Below are 19,099 nucleotides of genomic sequence, written 5' to 3'. Positions count from 1 at the left end.
ATTGATAATTTTGTGAGAACAAAATCAGTTCCCGACTGAGCTGTCAGTTGTTAGGCTAGGCTCAGGGAGGCAGACTCCAGGGGCAGTTGCGTGAGACCTGGAATATGTGATGACATCTTTACCTGTGGGAACGGGAACAACCACCATCAGTTTTGCAGCCTTGGAGTGACTGTTCCTAAACAGCGAGAACAAAAATACAATGTGTTCTATTAAAAATATCTTCAGAGCATCCTTCAGTACTCTAAAGGTGTGACGCCCCCCCCCCCCCCGCCCCGTCACTGGTTCATCTGTTGTCTTCTTCTTTCTTCTCTTTAGCCGGAAGGCCCTAACTATACCCAGTTATAGAATTTATTTAAGTGTCTTCTAGGACCATTTTTGCTGGGACTAGAATGATTTTCCATGTCTTCTATTCCATTCTACTGAACTTTTGTTGAGACTACTGCCCTTTGCAGAACTCCCACCACCACCACTGCCTGGTGTAGCCAGCCAGATGTGGCCAGAGGAGGCTTTACTAGAAAGGTTACTTGCCCCGAACTTTGCTCTTGGAATTAAAGAGCTGAGTTTTTTGTTTGTTCATTTGTTTGTTTTGGAGATGGGATCTTGCTCTGTTGCCCAGGCTGGAGTGCAGCGATGCAATCATAGCTCACTGCAGCTTCCAACCCCTGGGCTCAAGCAATCCTCCCTTGTCAGCCTCCAGAGTAGCTGGGACTACAGGCTCAAGGCACCACACCTGCCTGCCTGTTTTCTTAATGAGTCCAGTTAATCTTTTATTGGTGTGGGACAAATGATGAGGGGAAAAAAAAGAAGATTTCGGGGGACTGGATGGCAATCTCTTACCCTATTTCCCCCTTCACGGGTTAGTGTAAGTCTTGGCTGACCCAAGGCAGGATCTCCAGGGCAGCTCTGATGATGCTCTGAGGATGCAGATCCCGGGATCCCAGGGAGATTCACACAGCCGCAGCCCTCCGCGGATCCCCCAGAGCTGTCCATGGTGCTGAGCCAAGTGTGGCACACACTGGCACTGCTCTGCCAGAGGACGGGTTTCCTTCCCGTGGGACCTGGGGGTCACCCCAGGAACAGCCCTGGACATGAGCCCCCAGCAGCGGTTCTGAATAGCACATGAGAGAGATGTATGGATCAAATAAACACTGGACTTGAACTCACGCATCTTTGTTAAATTAGCCATAAGTTATTTCTTTAATACTGATTTTTTTCCCTAAACTCATGATTTCCGAAGCCATAAACAGGTCTGTGACATTAAGAAAGGTTAAATGCACAGCTATACACTTTTTCAGACTCACTCTCTTTTTCTCATACTCTCCATCAAACTCATTTTTCTGTTTCAACAATTCTTTTTTTAAGAGATTTTCCATGTTGTAAAATATATATAACATAAAATTTGCCATTTTAACCATTGTAAGTATACACTTTGGTGGCCTGAAGTACACTCACCTTACTGTGCATCTGTCACCAGCACCCATCTCCAGAATGTCCCCCTCTTCCCAGACTGAAACACTAACGCCCACCCCGCCCCAGCCCCTGGCAACCTCCATTCGACTTCCCATCTCCATAAATTTGACAATTTGACTCCTCTGTCAGAATTTCCTTCCTTTTTAAGGTGGAACAATACTGCATCGTATGAATGGACCACATCTTGTTTATCTGTCGATGGAAACTTGCATGGCTTCTACCTCTTGTCTAGGTAAAGAATGCTGCTATGAACAGGAACGTACAAATATCTGTGTGAGTCCTGCTCTCAACTGTTCTGAGTCTATACCCGGAAGTGAAATTAGTAGATCATGTGGTAATTCTATGATTAATCTTTCGAAGAACTGCCGTACCATTTCTAAGGAGTTCTTAATATTTCCAGAAACGATCCAAACAGTGGATGACCTAGGGAAGCACTGTCATTTCAATGCCATTTTGACAACTGAGAAATTAGACGTAAAGGGAAAAAGCATGCTTTTTTATACTAAAGAACAAATAAAATAAAACTCTCTTCCATTCAGATAGAGTTGTTTCTGTTTGTGGGTCTGTTGCTACATCCTGTGAACGTGGCCAGAGAGATTCTGTGGTTTACAGAGTCTGGTTGGAATGGTCTGACATAAAATTCACTTTGGGGGACTCTGGCGTGGCACTTCCAAGGCTGGCCACCGTCCCCTGGAATACCACGTGACTGGAGATGTCTTGCTGAATAATTTCCATCTGCTCCTCACATACATGCATCCTACAGCAGTCAGACGCTCCGGCACGCCAGTGGGGGGATGACATGGTGGCAGGAGCGGCAGGTTCTGCCCCTGGCTGTGGATTAGATTTCTGACGTTGGGTGGTTTACCGTTTCTCAGTGTGAGTTTCTTCATCAGTGAAATAAATACGCTGTACCTGTGCAGAGAGCCCCATGTCTCTTCCAGCTCTGAAATTCTGCAGTGCAAATATCACTATCACTGGTGCTCAGTAAATTTTACCGAATTTGGTCCGTGGTATACATTATACTATCTTTTCCATTTTCTTTTCTCTCTTTTTTCTATACAAATCGTCACTCTTTCTCAGGTCTGGGGATGGTCCAGTGAACTTTGGACTGAGTCTCAGAGATCTTCTTTTTGGGGCCAATTCATCTTGTGGCACAAGTATTATTTCATCTTATTTCGTAAACCTGCTCTGCCCCTGAACGCCTGTGATGCGTTTTCCTGCTTTCCCTCCTGGCTGGAGGTGCTGGCTCAACACCTACTCAGAGCTCTGCTTTTTGTTGCTTCAGACAGAAACAGGAAAACACAGGTGTACATTCCAAGGTGCATGGTCTCCAAAAGACTTGCAGTGTTGTAAGTCTGCATGCGCTGGCATGAGAAGCACTGAGAAAATCCTGTGCTGCTAAAAGGAGAAGCGCGAACTCGAGCTGAGCCCCAGGGAAAGCACTGACAGTCTCCTGGGAGCAACGTGCATCATAAACTGATTCCAGAAAATGCAGCCTGTAGCCATTAAAGATACGTACTGTGAATTCGATGGCTGGTTCCTGCAAGGTGAGAAACAGCCAGGCAAATCTGTTTGGGGAAGAACAATTATTTATTCTCTTGAGTAAGACCCTGTCCTTTGGTTTAACACATTGAGTAGTAGTGACTTAAGACTTGGAACTATGTTGAGAATGTAAGATGCATGAAATTCAAACATAAAAACAAATTTAAAAAATATATTTGTTAGTGGTTTAAATAAACAGCAGAATAGAATAGAAGGAGGAGCAGAAATCAAGTTGTCAAACTTACAAAATGTGCTCCTGGTTTTGAGCAGTAATTGGTGACATCACTGAAAGGACTCAGGACTCGGGTGTCTCTGTGGGGTAGTTTATTCCAGCACTTTGGTGGTTTTGTCCTGGCAATATGGCTTCGGTTGGTTCGTAGCACCAGAATTTCTTCTCTAATTTCCCAATTTCACTCACATGCTTCTGTATTTTCTCTGTTAGTTTTTTTTTTCTTTTGAGATATTCATAATGTGTTTGCTGTATGAAAACATATTAAAATATACCATGACATGCTCTCTCCCTTCCAAGGAGAATGACACACAGGGAAGGTGTCATAGAAAGAAAGATGTGACCCAAGGGCTGGGAGAAGGGCAAGAAAGTGCTGCGTGTGGCCCAGGCCATTAGCTGACATGCGGGAGCCACCCCCGGATCAGTGTTTGCTCGATGCTCTGAGTTGAGCTAATAGTGTGATTCCATTAAAGGGGAGGGGACAAAGTCAGATCCCACTTCTGACACCCAGTGCAGAGTGTTTCCGTGAGTTAAGGCAGGCGTGTCCAGCTGCTCTGCTGGGAGAAGGGAAGGTCCCAAGGAGGATGTTGTGCGCACGTGTGGGGGTGAGCACTCGGCACAGTGTCTGCACAGAGACCACTTAACACATATACTTAGTGGGTGAGTTGGACTGAATGAGCAAACATAGGACAGGTCTGGAAGGCTGGTCTTTCCCCATAAAATCGTACTTCAGCACTAGTAACGTAGGTGTGTGCATGCTCACATGAGACTGACTAATGTTGATCTCATTGACGTTGTTTAGCTCCATAAAATGATATTTTTTTGTGGGAGGAAAATTTACTTTGTAGTTCCATGGTGTTGAAAGTAGAAGAAGAAGTATTCTGCCTTGTCAGTTGCATCGAGCTGATGGCTGCACCATTCCTGTCTAAAACATGACGGTGCACACGTGTAAATCATAGCAGTTATGTGTGCTGAAAGCAAATGCAAACCAAAGCTGGAAAAAGGGAAACTGACAGAACTTGGGCACTTAAAAAAAAACCTATTTCCTAATGGAGTAAACAGATATTCCACTGCAAGTTACAATTTTCACCGTCATTTACCCAGTGCCGCCTCTGCTGGGAAGGCAGCGCTAAGAAATGAGATGCAGCCATGACCTTCACCACCTCCGCCCTCAGCTGTGAATTGAGCTGAGCGTCCCCTCGGCTACCAGGACAGAACTCATTACTGACCACAGGCTGCCGTGTCGCCGTTGGCTGAGATGCACACTGTTAAAGTGAATGCTACTCCACTCACGAAAACAACGTCTCTCACTGCAGAGGACCTGAAACGCCAGTCATTGATTTTGTGGATGGCTACAATAATATGACCTAAAGATTAGCCGAGCCTTAGTGTATGTTTGTTAAATTACGGTGCAGATCAATTTGTGTTTTTGTTTTTTTCTTTTTTGAGAGAGTTGATATATTGCTCCTTAAATTAGAACCTTTATCGATGGCATGTGTGGAATATAATTGTCAGATTTACAGTCCTGACAATTCAAGTTTAGCTTCCACTTGTTTCAAATACATTAGAGCGAAACTTCTATCCATTAAATTAGGGTTTTAAATTTTAAAAACTTTGGGTAAACATGAAAATTTCTTTTTGCCAACACTAGCCTTATTAACTGGCGAACCACACATGAACTAAGCTGCGTTTGAGAACAGAACAGTGTCCGTATCCAGGTGGCATCCCTTGCCCTGCTGGTGTTATTAAAGTGCCCCTTGTACCAGCACGTGTCCTAGCAGATGATAAATTAATAGCTAGTGTGTGACGGCTCATGACCCAGTCACGCCGTGGCTTCCACACTGGCTGGTTCTAGCTCCCTTGTTGACCAGACTGTCTAATGAGCCTGGAAAGTGTGGACGGGTCACAGTCAAAAGGGAGAGAGTCTCTGGTCTGAACCTGTCATAAGACAGAAGTGAATTATAGTGATGCCATTTGGTAAACTTCCGACCGTCCACCCTGGGGAATGAGCCGCGTGGGTGGGAGCTCTGTGGTGGTCTTCCCTTCATGGGCACAGACACACCCTTGAGCCCAGCCAAATTCAGACTCACGCTCTGCCAAAAGCAGAGGGACTCAGGCAGCCACGCACCATGGGAGAGGCTGCCTTTGACATGGCACATGTGTTGCGCATGCCAGATCTTCCGTGCTAGAAACAGCCCACCACACCCACCGTGGCTTCGGCATTGTGAGACTTGACAGATGTAAACGGGCAGATGCGAAGGAGCAAGTGACTCCTCCAAAGGCGACCTGCCTGCTCTTCCTCGGAGAGTGAAGGAGCCTCTCTAATCATTTGTTTCTCTGTTTTTCCAACCCAATGAGTAGACAGAATTGTTTTGTATAATGATTTTCTTCATTCTATATAAGTAAGATACTGTTCTGCCTGCTGTTTGCATTTTGGATTATTGTGTGTGCTTTCAAATCAGAAAGACAAGAACTGTGGTAAAGCAAGTTGTTCACAGATCCCACCCAAAATTCTAGAATGTGATTCATTTTTAAAAATTTATAAACAACCTTATATGATAATTTCAATAGCTGCAGAAAAAGAATTTTATAATAGTCAATCTTTCATGATAAAAACTCTTAACCTATGAATAGAAGGGAACTTATGAAAATTATTAAGGTTACCTGTTAAAGAAAAATTACAGCTAATGGTGAAAGTCTCAATGCTTGCTACCTAACATTAGGAAAAGATGTCCTCTAACACCTCTTCTATTTAGCACTGCAATGAAGGTCGTGGTGGGTGCAATGAAGCCAAAAAGAAGTAAAAGGTAAACAGATTGGAAAGGAAGAAGTAGGTTTGTCCTTATTTGCAGGACATCATTGTGTATGTTAAAACCCCAAGATCTATTTTCAAAGTTGACTGCAACTGAAAAGTGCATTGACACAAAATCAATAGACAAAATTAATTTTATTTTTATACACTAGAAACTAACAGATGATGAAATTAAATAATAATACCATTTAAAATAGCATAAAACATTGGAAAATTTTGGAATGGATTTATTAAAAGACATTCAAAGTCTGTAATGAAAACTACTAAAATTGCAAAGTGAAGCTAAGAAAGATCTGAATTTTATTTATGATTTTAAAATTTATATGGAAATACAAAGGACCTAGACTAGCCAGTACAATTTTGAAAAACCAAAACAGAGTTCAAGGCCTTACACCACCTGATTTCAAGACTTGCTGTGAAGTTACTGTGACCAACACAAGGTGGCATTGATGTAAGAATAGACTTATAGGTAAATGGAATGGGGTATAAAGTTAGGAAATAGAAGTCCACACATGCATATGCAATTGGTTTTTGACAAAAGTGTGCTAAGGTAATTCAGTAGGAAAAAGATAATCTTTTCAACAATATACTGGAATAACAAGTGAGATATGTGACTGGGAAGAAATTAATATTGATGCTTACCTCATATACTGCATAAAAAGTAACAAAAATTTGATTATAGACCTAAAAGAAAGCTAAAATTATTAAACTTCCAGGAGAAAACATGAGAGCAAATCTCTGTGACATTGGGGTAGACAAAGATTTATCAGGACACAAATATCATGAATCATAAAAGAAAAATATCAATAAAATGGATTTCAACCAGATTAAAAGTATTTTTTCTCTTCGAAAAATGTAATTGAGAAAATAATAAGGAAAGTCATACTCTGGCAGAAAATGTTTTTAAATAAACACATCCAACAAAGACTGGTATCCAGAATCTATAAAGGGCTCAATAACAAGTCTTGAAGAAACGTTAAAAGGGCAAAATATTTGAATAGATACTTTGCAGAAAACCTCTATAAATGACCAATAATCACAGGAAAAGATGTTCAGCATTGCTGGTCATCATCAAAATGCAAATTAAAACCTCAGTGAGTCCCACACACCTGCTGGCGTGGCTATTGGTGAATATTGACAATGCCAGCTGATGTCAGGGCTGCGGTGTGCATGTAACTCTTGTACAACGGCCAGTGGAAATGCGAGATGGTATGGCTACTTTGGAAACCAGTTTGGCAGTTTCCCATAAAGTTAAGTATAAACATGCCCTATGACCTAGCAATTTCATGCCTAGATATTTACTCAAGAGAGATGAAAACATTTATCCACACAAAGACTTGAACATGAGTGTTCATGGCAGCCTTGTTCATAATAACCAGCACCTGGCAGCAGTCTAAATAGTCATCGATGCATAAATTCGAATGCATCAAGTATCGAGCTATATCAGTACTATAGACTCCTCCTTCGCAATATAAAGGAATGAAACATTAATGTATTCAACAACATGCATACATCTCAAAATCATTATGCTAAATAAAAGGACATAAACACAAAGACCGAGTAGTGTGTAATTCTATTTTTCGGGAATTCCTGGAACAGCAAACCTCTCTAGTACAAAATAGAGCAGCAGTTGCCTGGGGCCGTGGGTGCTGTAGAGGATGCGGCAAAGGGGCAGACGGGTCTTTCAGGTGTTTGTTATGATAGATTCATTTCTAGCCTGCTTATGTTTTGCGTTGTTTTTTTCAATGGAAAAATATAAAAACTCATTGAAAGATGTTAAAAATACCTAGATAAATGGAATAGTAGACCAAGTCCACAAAAGGAAGATTCATTGTTGTAGAAATGGCTGCTATCCATTGTGATATACACTTGAATAGTGTAAAATCAGTGAAAAGTAAGAGTTCAACACAATATGGATTATATTAATCTTAGAAATATAGTATCAATTACCAAGGAAGACTTACAGTAAATATCACTTTATTAAGTTCAAACGCAAGCAAAATGAAACAACATATTATTTAGGGGTACATAAATATGTGATAATACTGTTAAATAAAAGTCACGGAATGATAAAATTCAGGAGGGGGAATGAAGAATGGGACAGGAAAAGCATGCAATGCTTTATTAAAGGGACTTGTTCTGTAAAATTTGGATTCAGTGGAAAGGCTGCACTCAAGGATCCAGAAGGCTACATGTGCCCCAAGCCGCAGGCTCCCCGCCACTCTGTGGTTTCATTGGTTTTACTTTGAACATGATCATATATTTTCTGTACATCAGATACAGCACTACATAATCTTAAGAAATTCTTGTGTTTTGGCGTGATTGGTAATGTTGGGGGCGGGGGAGGCTGGGAACTCCGGGGATCAGTGGTGATAAATCTTTATCCGTGGAAGGCAGATTTGGATTTTAGAAACTCAGAGCAACAGCTAGTGAATAAGGGCAGTGAGGTGGTAATCAAATTAAGTTGTAGCCTTTTTTGCAAGTCTCTTGGTAACTTAGTAACAAATTTAAGTGCTTTCCAGAAGAGAAACTCTAAAATTTGTTGTATAAGGGCAACTTTGCTGAGTGATTGAATAGGCTCCCATGGTGACTGCTTTTACTGGGAGACAGCTCATTAGATAAATGCACCTTGGTGTGTTTGTTAAAAAAAAAAAATGACTCATTTGATTTGTACATGAAAGTATTAACAGGAAAATAAATGAAAGCAATTTCACCTGAACATCTATTAGTCACTTTAACACTGAACTTTTTAAATGTAATTTACACAGTGCATGAAATGGGTTGATCTAGAACCATGTAGACGATGAAAATGGCACTATATTGATAGACTTCAGTTTTCTTCCTAAAATCTAGACATACTTAAATTATATTAAATTGCTTTTGAATTCATCCAGTCTGCACAGTGTTTTCCAGTCATCAGGTGCTACACTGCGAAATGCCCTTCCTATCCAGGTGGCTCAAAGTTACCACCTTCACTCACAGAGTGTTTCCCTTCTCCCCTGTGCCCTCCTCTCCAACAGTCCTACCTTTTAGAACGTTTCCCCTTTCCTTCACAAGACGTGTACATGTGTCTGTGTTCACATGCATACTATTTAGTGTAAATGTTCTTGTTCATTTTCGTAGGGGATAATTGAAATCTTGGCTGTTTAGATACAAAAGCCCAGAGTTGCTGATGATACAATATGTAAGTTCAAAGATATTCATGGCAGCAAAACTACCAAATCCTCCAAGAGCAGCAGGGGGGGGGTTGTGGACCAAATGGGAGCATGCTTTGCAGGATATCAGTGTAGAGTTTACATACACAGATTCACTGTGAAGTTTCAGATACAGGAAATCAGTCCCTTTACTAACAGTTGTCTCTCACCCCTTATGGCAGCTCATTTCTTAATCTGCCCTCTGTGTATACTGCCTCCACTCTGTGCATACTGCCCCAGAAAGTTCTAGAATGGTCCAAAGGTTTTATGTGTGTGTGTGTGTGCCTGTGCATTCTATGTCAGTGTGTAGAGCAAGAGACGGCTCCGGAAGAAGCATCTCGTGAAGCTATATTAAGAAGACCTGGGCATACTGCACCACACATAAAGGGCCCTTGTCTTTTCCCCAGAACTAGTGAATTCATTTTACTTAAGTGTTCTTCAAAAGCCTAGGTGAGTTCCTTGATGTTTCGTGTTTCTTTTCTGTTTCCTCTCTTTTAGATACAGAATTCATCTACAGAGAACAGAAAGGAACGGTGATTCTGCGGAATGTTGAAACAAATATTTCTACTGTGTTAATAGAAGGCAAAAAAATTGTAAGTACTCGCTTTAATGACCGAGATAATTTCAGTTTTTCTTCCTGCAAGTCAATAAAGCAGAAAATGACTTTAGGTTTCAACTTTTACTGTAGCCAAGAAGCAGCAATAAACTTGTAATACTACAGGCTGAGCAACTAAAGATAATGTGAAATTGAAACCACACTAATTTAATAAGATGAAAGCACAGTTTCTTTCTGTGTCCGGGAAATTTCTCTGCAGGTGTTGGAAACAAGTGTTGCGTATCGTATATAATTGAAAGATAAAGTCCTCAGGCTTTTACACATTTACAGAACAATTGCGGTAACGCATATACAATACTTCAGGAAAACTTGCTCAGTCTAGTTTAAAAAACCCTCATCTCCACACGCACAGGAAGCATTAACTTAGGCACTGCGACTGTACTTACCCTAATGATGTTAAGTGATGCTTATGCTTCAAAACCAATACCAAGTCAATATGAATATATGAATGTCACTGCTTTATAATCTAGGAAAACTTATTTTCCCAAAGATTTAAATGACATTAAGATGTTGGGATCGTGTACCATTGGGATCATGTTTTATTAGACACATTGACTGGAGTTCTGTACTAAATAACAATTTAAGGAGAATTAACTTTGTTTGTTTACAATGTGTTCATGCTCATTATTAGAAGAAAATAAATCCCCAACTGTAAGGTGTTGATCCCTTCCTTATCTGATTCACTGGGGAAATCAAAGGAGGTGACTGAGGCTAAATCTATGTTTAAAAGTAAGAAACGAAAACAGGGGCCAATTCCAAGTCAGAACCATCATGACAGGGCTCTCTGGCATGAATCAGAAATGTGGAAATCCTAGAATCCTAGAATCCAGGATTAGAGGAAATGGTAAGAAACAAATTAGTCAGTTCTCTGGTTTAACAGCTACGGATCCGGAGCACGGAGTTGGCGCGTGAGCTTTCCAGAGTCCTGCAGCTCACTGGCAGCTGTGCCAGCGCTCGGCTGGGCGCCAGGAGCCTGGGTCCCAGGGAGAGGGAAGGATGGTTTATCTTGAGGCCACCCAGTCCCCGGGCCCATAGGAGTGCTGCTCTGCCATCTTTTCTGCCCTAAATGACATTGAACTTGCTATTGAAACACTTTTATTTCATTTCTTTTTGGTGTAAAAATACCTTTTTCTTAAAAAAAGTAAGTTTACTGAGGTTTAATGTTAAATGGATTCCACCCTTTACATAGACAGCAGGTGCAAGGGAGGCCCCGCATTGTTGGATTATGGTATAGTTCAAAAAATGATCGCTTTATTGAATTAAATAATATTCTGCAAAGTAAGACCCAGAAAAAAATGAGTGTACCTGCATTTTTGCATTCAAGAATCATCTTCGGTAGAATTACTCCCTTAAGAAAATCTGATTCAACCCACTTAAAAATACTAAAGTTGCAGAAATGGTTTTCTAATATTAATCGAGAAGAAAAAATGATCAAATTATTGCTGAGGGTAAGTTCATTTTAATGTCAGAATGTTATCAGTATTTCCTGTGAGGATGCCAGTTTAGTAAAGGCAGGGCACGGTCCATACAGCTGCACTTGGCAATGAAATACATGAATATGAACCACCTTCTCTTTCTAAAATTAATGGCTTGTAACAGATCATATATTTTAACTGAAGTTGTTTTAGCCAAGTAATAAGGTGACTTCAGAAACCACTGTAGGTAAAGAAAAGTCCAAATCTCACAAATTAGCTGGCTTATTCATATAGAATTGCATTATATGAATGCAATCTTTTTGTCCTTAAAATGTCATTTATTCACTCATTTTACAAACATTTATTGAGCACCAAATGTGTAGCACCTGATAAATTAATTATTCTCGCGTCAAAGCTACACTTAAATACTCCTCTAAACAGACCTCAAAATACAGAAAACAGAAGATATGTCATTTAGAAGTCTGAATCCTAATTTAGAACACAGAAGCTCTGGGTTTAATTTCCACTGAGCCAGCTACTCATTTAAAATTATTGTGCTTCAATTGCTCCATCTTCAAATTAAAGCTAATTTCTTCTGCCAGCCTAGGGCATGGGTCTTCCGTGAGATCCGGCAGTGGATTATTTGTATATTCTATGTGTTTGCATGAGCAAGTATGGAGAAAGTGAAGCCTGGTGTTCTGAAGGGGCTAGAGTTTGTCGGATCATTGGTAGCCAGGAGGATAACAGTTGACTTGGACGGGGGACAGGAGTAAGGGGCAGTTGCTCTTCTGTGTTCTGTTCTCTTGCTTTCCTAATGACTAGCTGCTGGGTGTCTCTTCTCATTTGAATTCCAAGAACTTTGAGCTTGTTTGAATTATAAAAGCAACCTGAGGCCAACTGTAAATTTAAGTTGGTCTATAAATCAACCTGAAACAAATGGAGAAATGCAAAAGAAGTGATCAATTCTCTGGTTAGGAGAATTTTAAAATATTCCCACTGTGAACCATCTTTGGTCCAGAATGCTGCCAATCAATCAATCAATAAATAAATAAAAATAAAATAAAATATTCCCTACAACCTTGACCTCTACCCTCATTCCATTTTCCCAGGCAATAAAACAGACACTTCTCCTAGACAGTCACTTTAAGGTCCCCAAACCTATCTGCCTCCAACCTCTTCCTGGCTCCTTGGCTTACTGTGATTGGCTCTTTCTAAGGACAAGAGGATGGAGCAGCATGCAAACCAATGCAAACACTGTATCAGTCCAGCAAAAAGCTTTTAAGATCATTAACAATTATGCAAATGTAAAACTTGTGCTAAGTGCTTTACTTACATGGATATATCTCACCCTGCCTTCCCCAAACAACTTCTTTTGACTACAAGTTAATCCTTTATCATGCTTCCAAATGGTAAAAATCATGAAATATTTCAGAATACCACAAACACTTTAAAGTGTGAGTTCATGTATGTGTATACATTTAACATTTAGCATATCATATTTGATGGTATCTAAGAATTGATTTTTAGAAAACATTTATCAAAATGTCTTGCTCTGTTTTTCTATTTATAAAAATGTTTGAAGTATTACTTTGGAATGAACTAAATAAAAGTATGGTTGCCCTAAGCACAAGCACACCTTCTATGAAAGAGCTCTGCTGGGTTTTGAGGTCTGCTACTCAGCTGTGAGTTCATTCAAGAAAGTTCTGCCTTGGATTTAATTTTGTCTCCCACACAGTGCTGAGTGCCATAACCTGTGCATAGTAGGTGCTCTATTGCTGTGTATTTTATGAATGACTATTACAGGATAACAAAATAATACAGGTGAGCAGTTTTCTAGAAACATCCATGTGGGTGAGGGGTTTGGAAGGGCAGTTCAGCACTAGGGTTATGACCTTGAGCTTTGAATCTACCTCCCACATTGGAATTGCACTCTTTTCAGTAACAACAGGACCTCAGGCAGTTGTTCACGCTCCCACACCCCAGTCTTACCTCTCAGGAGTGCTTAAGAACCAAATTAGAGATAATGTGTAACATGTTGGAATGTGGGCACAGGCCACACGTGGATTCCAGAGTGTTAGGGTAGACTGGAGAGCCTCAGGGCTCAGGGCCTGGACAGCAGGAGCGGCGTGGTTCTAAGCGTGAAGCACAGAGGATGACCACGTCTGGAGGAGCGTGGGTGCAGCCAGCCCCATGGGTGCAGGCAGCAGGAGCATACAGCACAGTCTGCACTGCCGTGGTTTGGAGCTCCTTCCCTGTAGAAGAAGTTGGGTGTAGGCTGTGTCCCAGAGTGAGGAAGAGTCATCAAAAGCTGGTAATTATAACAAGAAGCACATGCAGATTTCTAAAAATAAATTAAAAATCAAACCTAAACTTTCTCTTGGATTACACGTTTGATATCCCAGGAATTCTAGCACATTATATTTTAAAAATAATTTAACTGTCAAATTTAATGTTATTTTTATGCTCCTTATAAGAATCTTGTCAAATTAAATGTTAATAAAAAGACCTTTGTTATGTTATAAATCTTTTTTTTCCCTAAAAAAACGAGCCACTATAAACATATCTCATGGCCCAAAATGGATCTTTGGAGATTTGGCCAATGATCACCTGGTTCCTGAAAAATCTGAATCTTTTGTCTACTGATGAGAACACTGACTTCTTTCTCCTTTCCCTCCCTCCCTCCTTGCCTCCATCGCCGGGCTCTCCTTCCGTCCTTTCCAGTGGAAGTGCGCTTAAAATGGTCTTAATACATTTACTGAATTTGATTACATAGATTTCTTAGGGGCTGTGATTCTCATGAAAATTTAACACCATCTCTCCAATTCTTCTAAAACGTAACAGGTCAGACATTCTCAGCATGCAGTTTCACCTGTGCTTGATGTTTAGATGTTTTGAAGCTTGAACAGCCTTTGGAACTTGTGTCATTCAAACTCTTCCCTTTCTAGATGAGGAAACCGAGGTCTAAAACCATGGCAACTGAGGAGTGAGCAGTTTTATTTCCCATAAAGGGTCGCAGCCTGCAGACTGGCCATTCTGGCAGGCTGGGAGCCTGTACTTTGAGGGAAAGCAAAAGGAACCAGAAATCATGCTGAGCAGGTGGCCAAGATGCGTATTTAACAAGCTAGGGGCGGAGTCATGAATATTTATGAAAGGGGATGTGCGCGTGCGCAGTCAAGGTTCCTGCTGCGCCGTGGCGGCCGCGTTCTGAAAATGGCGGCGCCAGCGCCATCCGAGGCCTCCGAGGTCAAAAGGTGAAGCGGAAGACAGGAAACTGTCACTGTACTTCCGCCTAGACCAGCCAAGCCCGCGCAGCCGTAGTCGGGGCCCTCATCAGGAAGGAATGCCGGTCAGTTTGGGGCCAAAACCCCGGAAATGGAGGCGCTGCATCGTGGTGGCCGAGATGAGCGTGGAGGCTGTGCAGAGGCCGGTGCCGGTGGCCCTTAGGGGACCCACAGCTGCCACCGAGGAAGGGGGGTAGCCAGGCGTGTGCGACCTCCCGTCCCCTGGGGCCGGGAACTCAGTTCTAAGATGTCTCTGGAGTCTCCTTGGCCGAGGGGGTCTGTTCGGTTGTTTAGGGAGCTTAAGATTTTATTTTTATTTCTCAGACACCTCTGGCAGGACCTCCATGGGTAGTGCTGTTGATCCAACAACGGGCCAGTTCAGAATAGATCTGTATTGATCTGTGACACTCATAGTTTATATGCCCTTTTTATTGTTAATACCAGTCAGGTGACAAGAGTAACACATTCATTGTAGTATTTAAATGGTGCCAGGTGTTTGGAAAGCAACTTGCCAATACACTTTAAGAACAATAAAAATACTGCTGCATTTTTGTTTACTCCAGGAAATTTTACATAAGTAAATAGTCTAAAAAAGTTTATGAAGTCTATGAAGTTGCAGCATTATTTACAATGAAAATATCTGAAACTTGGAAAACGAGATAAGTGAAAAATAAAATATGTGGCTATTAAAATAACAGCTATGAATACTATGTAATGATACAAAAGAATACAATGTAATACTTCTATTAACTGTATTTATTGAAAAGGCTAGGAAGTGAACACTGAACTATGAAAATAGATAAATCTCGGGTGGTTAAATGCTGTGTATTATTTTCTAGTGTGATTTCCATAATTGCTGTTTCAATGCCATTTATTCAATAATTTTAATCAGAATTTTTAAAATTCAGGCTCATGTTTCAAAGAGATTAGACTTCCTCAACAATGAATATGTAAGAGCTGTAGACAGTTCCCGGAAATACTTGAAAGGGAAAATAAGTTGATTAAAAAAAAAAGCATTGTGTTCTTATGCTTATAACAGGTTTTCTCAATTTTTATGTGTTGTTTTAATTACTAATTTACTTGTTTTCATTATTTTAATGGCTAAATTAACATTTAAATAAGAATGGGTTTCTCTAATTTGTCTCCCTTTGATTTTATATAATATTTAGATGTAGAATTTTAATTTTTATTTCACTCTCTAAAAATTAATTCTGACTCCTCACAGAAAAGGATATAAATAGGCAAGTATTATTAAACCCATTCCAAAATAAGAACAAATAATAGGCCTGTTTGTGCTACCAGAGGAGCTCCAGAATTTGGCTGAGATTAGAACTTGAGAGCACTTTTCTTCCACTTCATTCAGTGAACGCCACTGGATGCTTGACCCTCACATCAGTCATTCTCAACTTCCTTAATTTCTGTCAAGTGCTGCTGCTTCCTCCTTTCAGCCTCGAGAGGGGGTAAATTTGGGAGGAGCAAGAAGCCGCCTTCCAGGCCTCTTTCTTTCCCTTTTCTGTTCTCCGCAGAGCCGTGTTGCTGCTGGCAGGGAGCACAGGACACTCCGACAGGTGTTGTCCCAGGTGCGGACAGGCCGGCCCAGGGGCAGTGGACGCAGCCCAAGGGCAGCTCTTGCCGTCCTGGGCTCACCACGCTGCCTGTGGCCGGGACAGCTGCCGCAGCAGGCCGGCGTGGCTGCTGGCTGTTTCTAATCCGAGGTGGGATTTCACTTCACACGTAGGTGAAAACCACTGAGGAGAAGTAGCTTTGTTTTTGTCTACGGTTTTGACTACGGTGGACAGGGCGGAAACTGGCAGCTTAGGATGCTCATTGGAATGTTTTGCTTGGCCCACAGAGTGGTTTTTATGAACTTGAAACCCAGATTTCTGGCATCTCTTGAAAAAGAGATCTGGCAGCAGCCAGTCCTCATTTTCTCACAGAGAGCACTGCTTGGCGGGAGCTGGGAGGCAGCTGGCCCCTCACACAGGACTGAGCTGGCCGGTCCCCAGGAACCCACGCTCCTGACTTCTAAACACTGGCCTCCGAGTCCCAAACCCCCTTTCAGTCCAGGAACAAAAGGGCGACATTAGAAACTCTACGTCTTTTGTAAGATCATTATAAAAAGTTGTGGTGCAAAGTGCCTCTTCCGCATTTGTTTCTGTGTTTGTAGGATTCTCTCAACTCTTTTCCTTTTCTCCCCTGTCTCAGGTGGTCTCTTTCCTTTTGTTCCTTTTCTCTTTTATCCTCCTCCTCTCCCTTTTTTTTTACTTTGCTTACTACAACATAGAATAGAAAACAAAAGTATTTTCTACCTATTTTTCTTCCAGTGTTTACTTCATAGGCTAGTCTTTTAATTTTTAAAGTGAGTAGAATATTTTATACTTACATCCTGAAAGTAAGTACAGTAGTGGTTTAATCTTTCTGGCTGCAAGGCCACTGCTCCCTGCAGGGTGGGGGTGCTGCCCTGCGACCCTCAGGCTGCTTCCACTGAGAAGGCCCTGGCAAGACAGGGGGTATGGACACGATGATTAATCAAACACAGTTTGTACTCTTAGGCAGCTTTAAGCCTAGTTCATTTAAAAGAAACGAACTTTAGAACATAATTATTCTGCAGTAGAGGCACGACATGCAGTGAGAACCGGGTGAGAAAGAAGAGGATTGCTGTCAACTCTAGATAAGGGTTTGAAGAGCCAGCACGTCAGTCGTCCGTGGATTTGGGATACAAGTGGGAAATGGCATCGTAGGCAAAATGAGCAGGGTGGGAAATCCACGTGTCAGGACCAGACAGTGTCGGGAGTGGATTGTGTGGGGAGGGGCTTGGAAGGTTGTGGTTTAAAGGCCCAGAAGAAAGATGCAGAGAGGTCTTGTAAGGGAAAATTCATTTGTGTGGGCAGTAGGTTTCCTAGGCCAAACTGAGATGAGGGCCGCAGTGTTTTTTCCTGGCCAGGCCTTCCGGCAAGCCGGCCTTCCGGGGAGGCTTGAGTCAGCACGTTTATGTAACCAAGGCATTACCCCCATGTGAAGCCATGTGACCATGCTTACGCTTGGCATGTTGCCACTATTGTTCTGAGCCATGTATAAGCGCTTGCCATGTTCTCGCTGTGTGCTGCATCCCCCCGACAATCGAGTGTGTCTCATCTGCCGGCTGCCGCTCGCCTCTTCTTTCAATTCGTGAAGCCTGCGCTAGCCGCAGAGCCCCCTCCCCACGGGCCTTCAGGAACCTTCCTTGGTGGCCTAGTCTTTACTCCGTAGGAAATGGGAAGGGATAGAATTTTTGAGCAGGACAAGCCAGTGTGCTTTAGGAAAATAACAGGACAAGGCCAATAAGAAAGGGGATATGGAGAAGGGAAAGATTACAGGTAGGGGGTCCGCAGCAGTTGCCTCAAGCCCAGGTGGAGGTGGAGGAGGTCCTGAATTTAGGTGGTGGCTTTAGGAAGGCGCAGGGGATAGGGTTTTAGTTACATTGTGGGGGTGGAATTGATAACACTTGGCTACATTTTGTGTGCAGGTGGGAGAGATTGCAACAATGGTGTGTGTTGAGCCTTGTTAATGGGCAGGTGTTGAACTCGGAAACTCGAGTGGGGAGAGTAGTGGACTGTAGGGTGGAAGAAGATGGTGTGAGGTGCATGCAGAGTGACTTAACCAATAATTGATATTCTGAGTGCTTGGGATGTGACCAGAAAGAACCTAAGACTATACACACATTATCTTATTCAATTGTAATCCTTAGGAATTCTGTGAGCTTTAGTACTTTATTATTTTAAAGATTAGAAAACAAGAGGTTAAAGAACTTTTTTCTGAGTCACGTAGCTCATAGCTCGTAGTCCTGAGAGCTGAACTCAGCTTTATCTAATTCCAAACTGAATACTTTCTGGATTGCATAAAGGGTCCAGCTGTAGTCTTAGTCACTACAGTTGTAAAGTGGTATTGAGGCCATCCTTGCGTTACAGAGAAGGATGCCACAGCTTTAAATGCGTGGTTCATGCCTGTGAATCTACCCTCATACTTTGCGAGGTTACTCCTAGAGGCCACTGCATATTGTCCTGAAATAAAGACTCAAAATGCAAAACGTTGAATCAGTTTAGCCTAATGCAAAAAATGCTGAGTGACTGAATCCTGTGGGATGATGTGTTTCAAGGTTAGAGAGAAGTCAGCTGTAAACCATCTGGACACGTTTTCAGTGGTGGATCTTTAATCATCTTTTCCCTCTGCTCTACAGCAAGGGCATTTTCAGGTTTTCTGTAACTTACAACCGGTGAGTGCAGTGCTAGTAGCAGCACCTGGGTCTGTCTGAGTCCATATTACATGAGTTTTAGGTGCATTCGGGGTCCAGAGTCAGGCTGTGGCTTCTGTCATCAAGGGCACTGTCAGGCCCATGTGTTCCTGTCTTCCTCTTAGAGTAGGAAGGAAAAAGAGGCTCATCGTTTGTTGTAGGTTTGGTGTGTGTTCCCATAGAGTTGCACATAGTATCCTCTTATAAATCAGTCTTTCCAGTTTTTGTCTTTTGTTTATTGTTATCCATCCTTTATATTTAGGGGTTTTT

The 19,099-nt window shown here is 41.8% G+C and overlaps 1 protein-coding gene across 3 annotated transcripts in view; it reads left to right on the top strand.

The window, feature by feature from the left end:
• The window catches only part of DPP6 (dipeptidyl peptidase like 6), a 616,516-nt gene that overhangs the window by 355,944 nt on the left and 241,473 nt on the right, over nt 1-19,099 (top strand). For all 3 annotated transcript variants that reach the window (XM_045564622.1, XM_045564624.1, XM_045564623.1), the window contains exon 4: nt 9,746-9,840. In XM_045564622.1, the coding sequence (XP_045420578.1) occupies nt 9,746-9,840 (95 nt within the window). The remainder of the gene's footprint in view (nt 1-9,745; nt 9,841-19,099) is intronic.

This window comes from Lemur catta, chromosome 11 (assembly GCF_020740605.2).
Source record: "Lemur catta isolate mLemCat1 chromosome 11, mLemCat1.pri, whole genome shotgun sequence".
In the NCBI taxonomy this organism is placed as follows: Eukaryota; Metazoa; Chordata; class Mammalia; order Primates; family Lemuridae; genus Lemur; species Lemur catta.
Note: the sequence above shows the minus strand (reverse complement) of the source record. Positions and strands in the feature narration are given on the sequence as shown.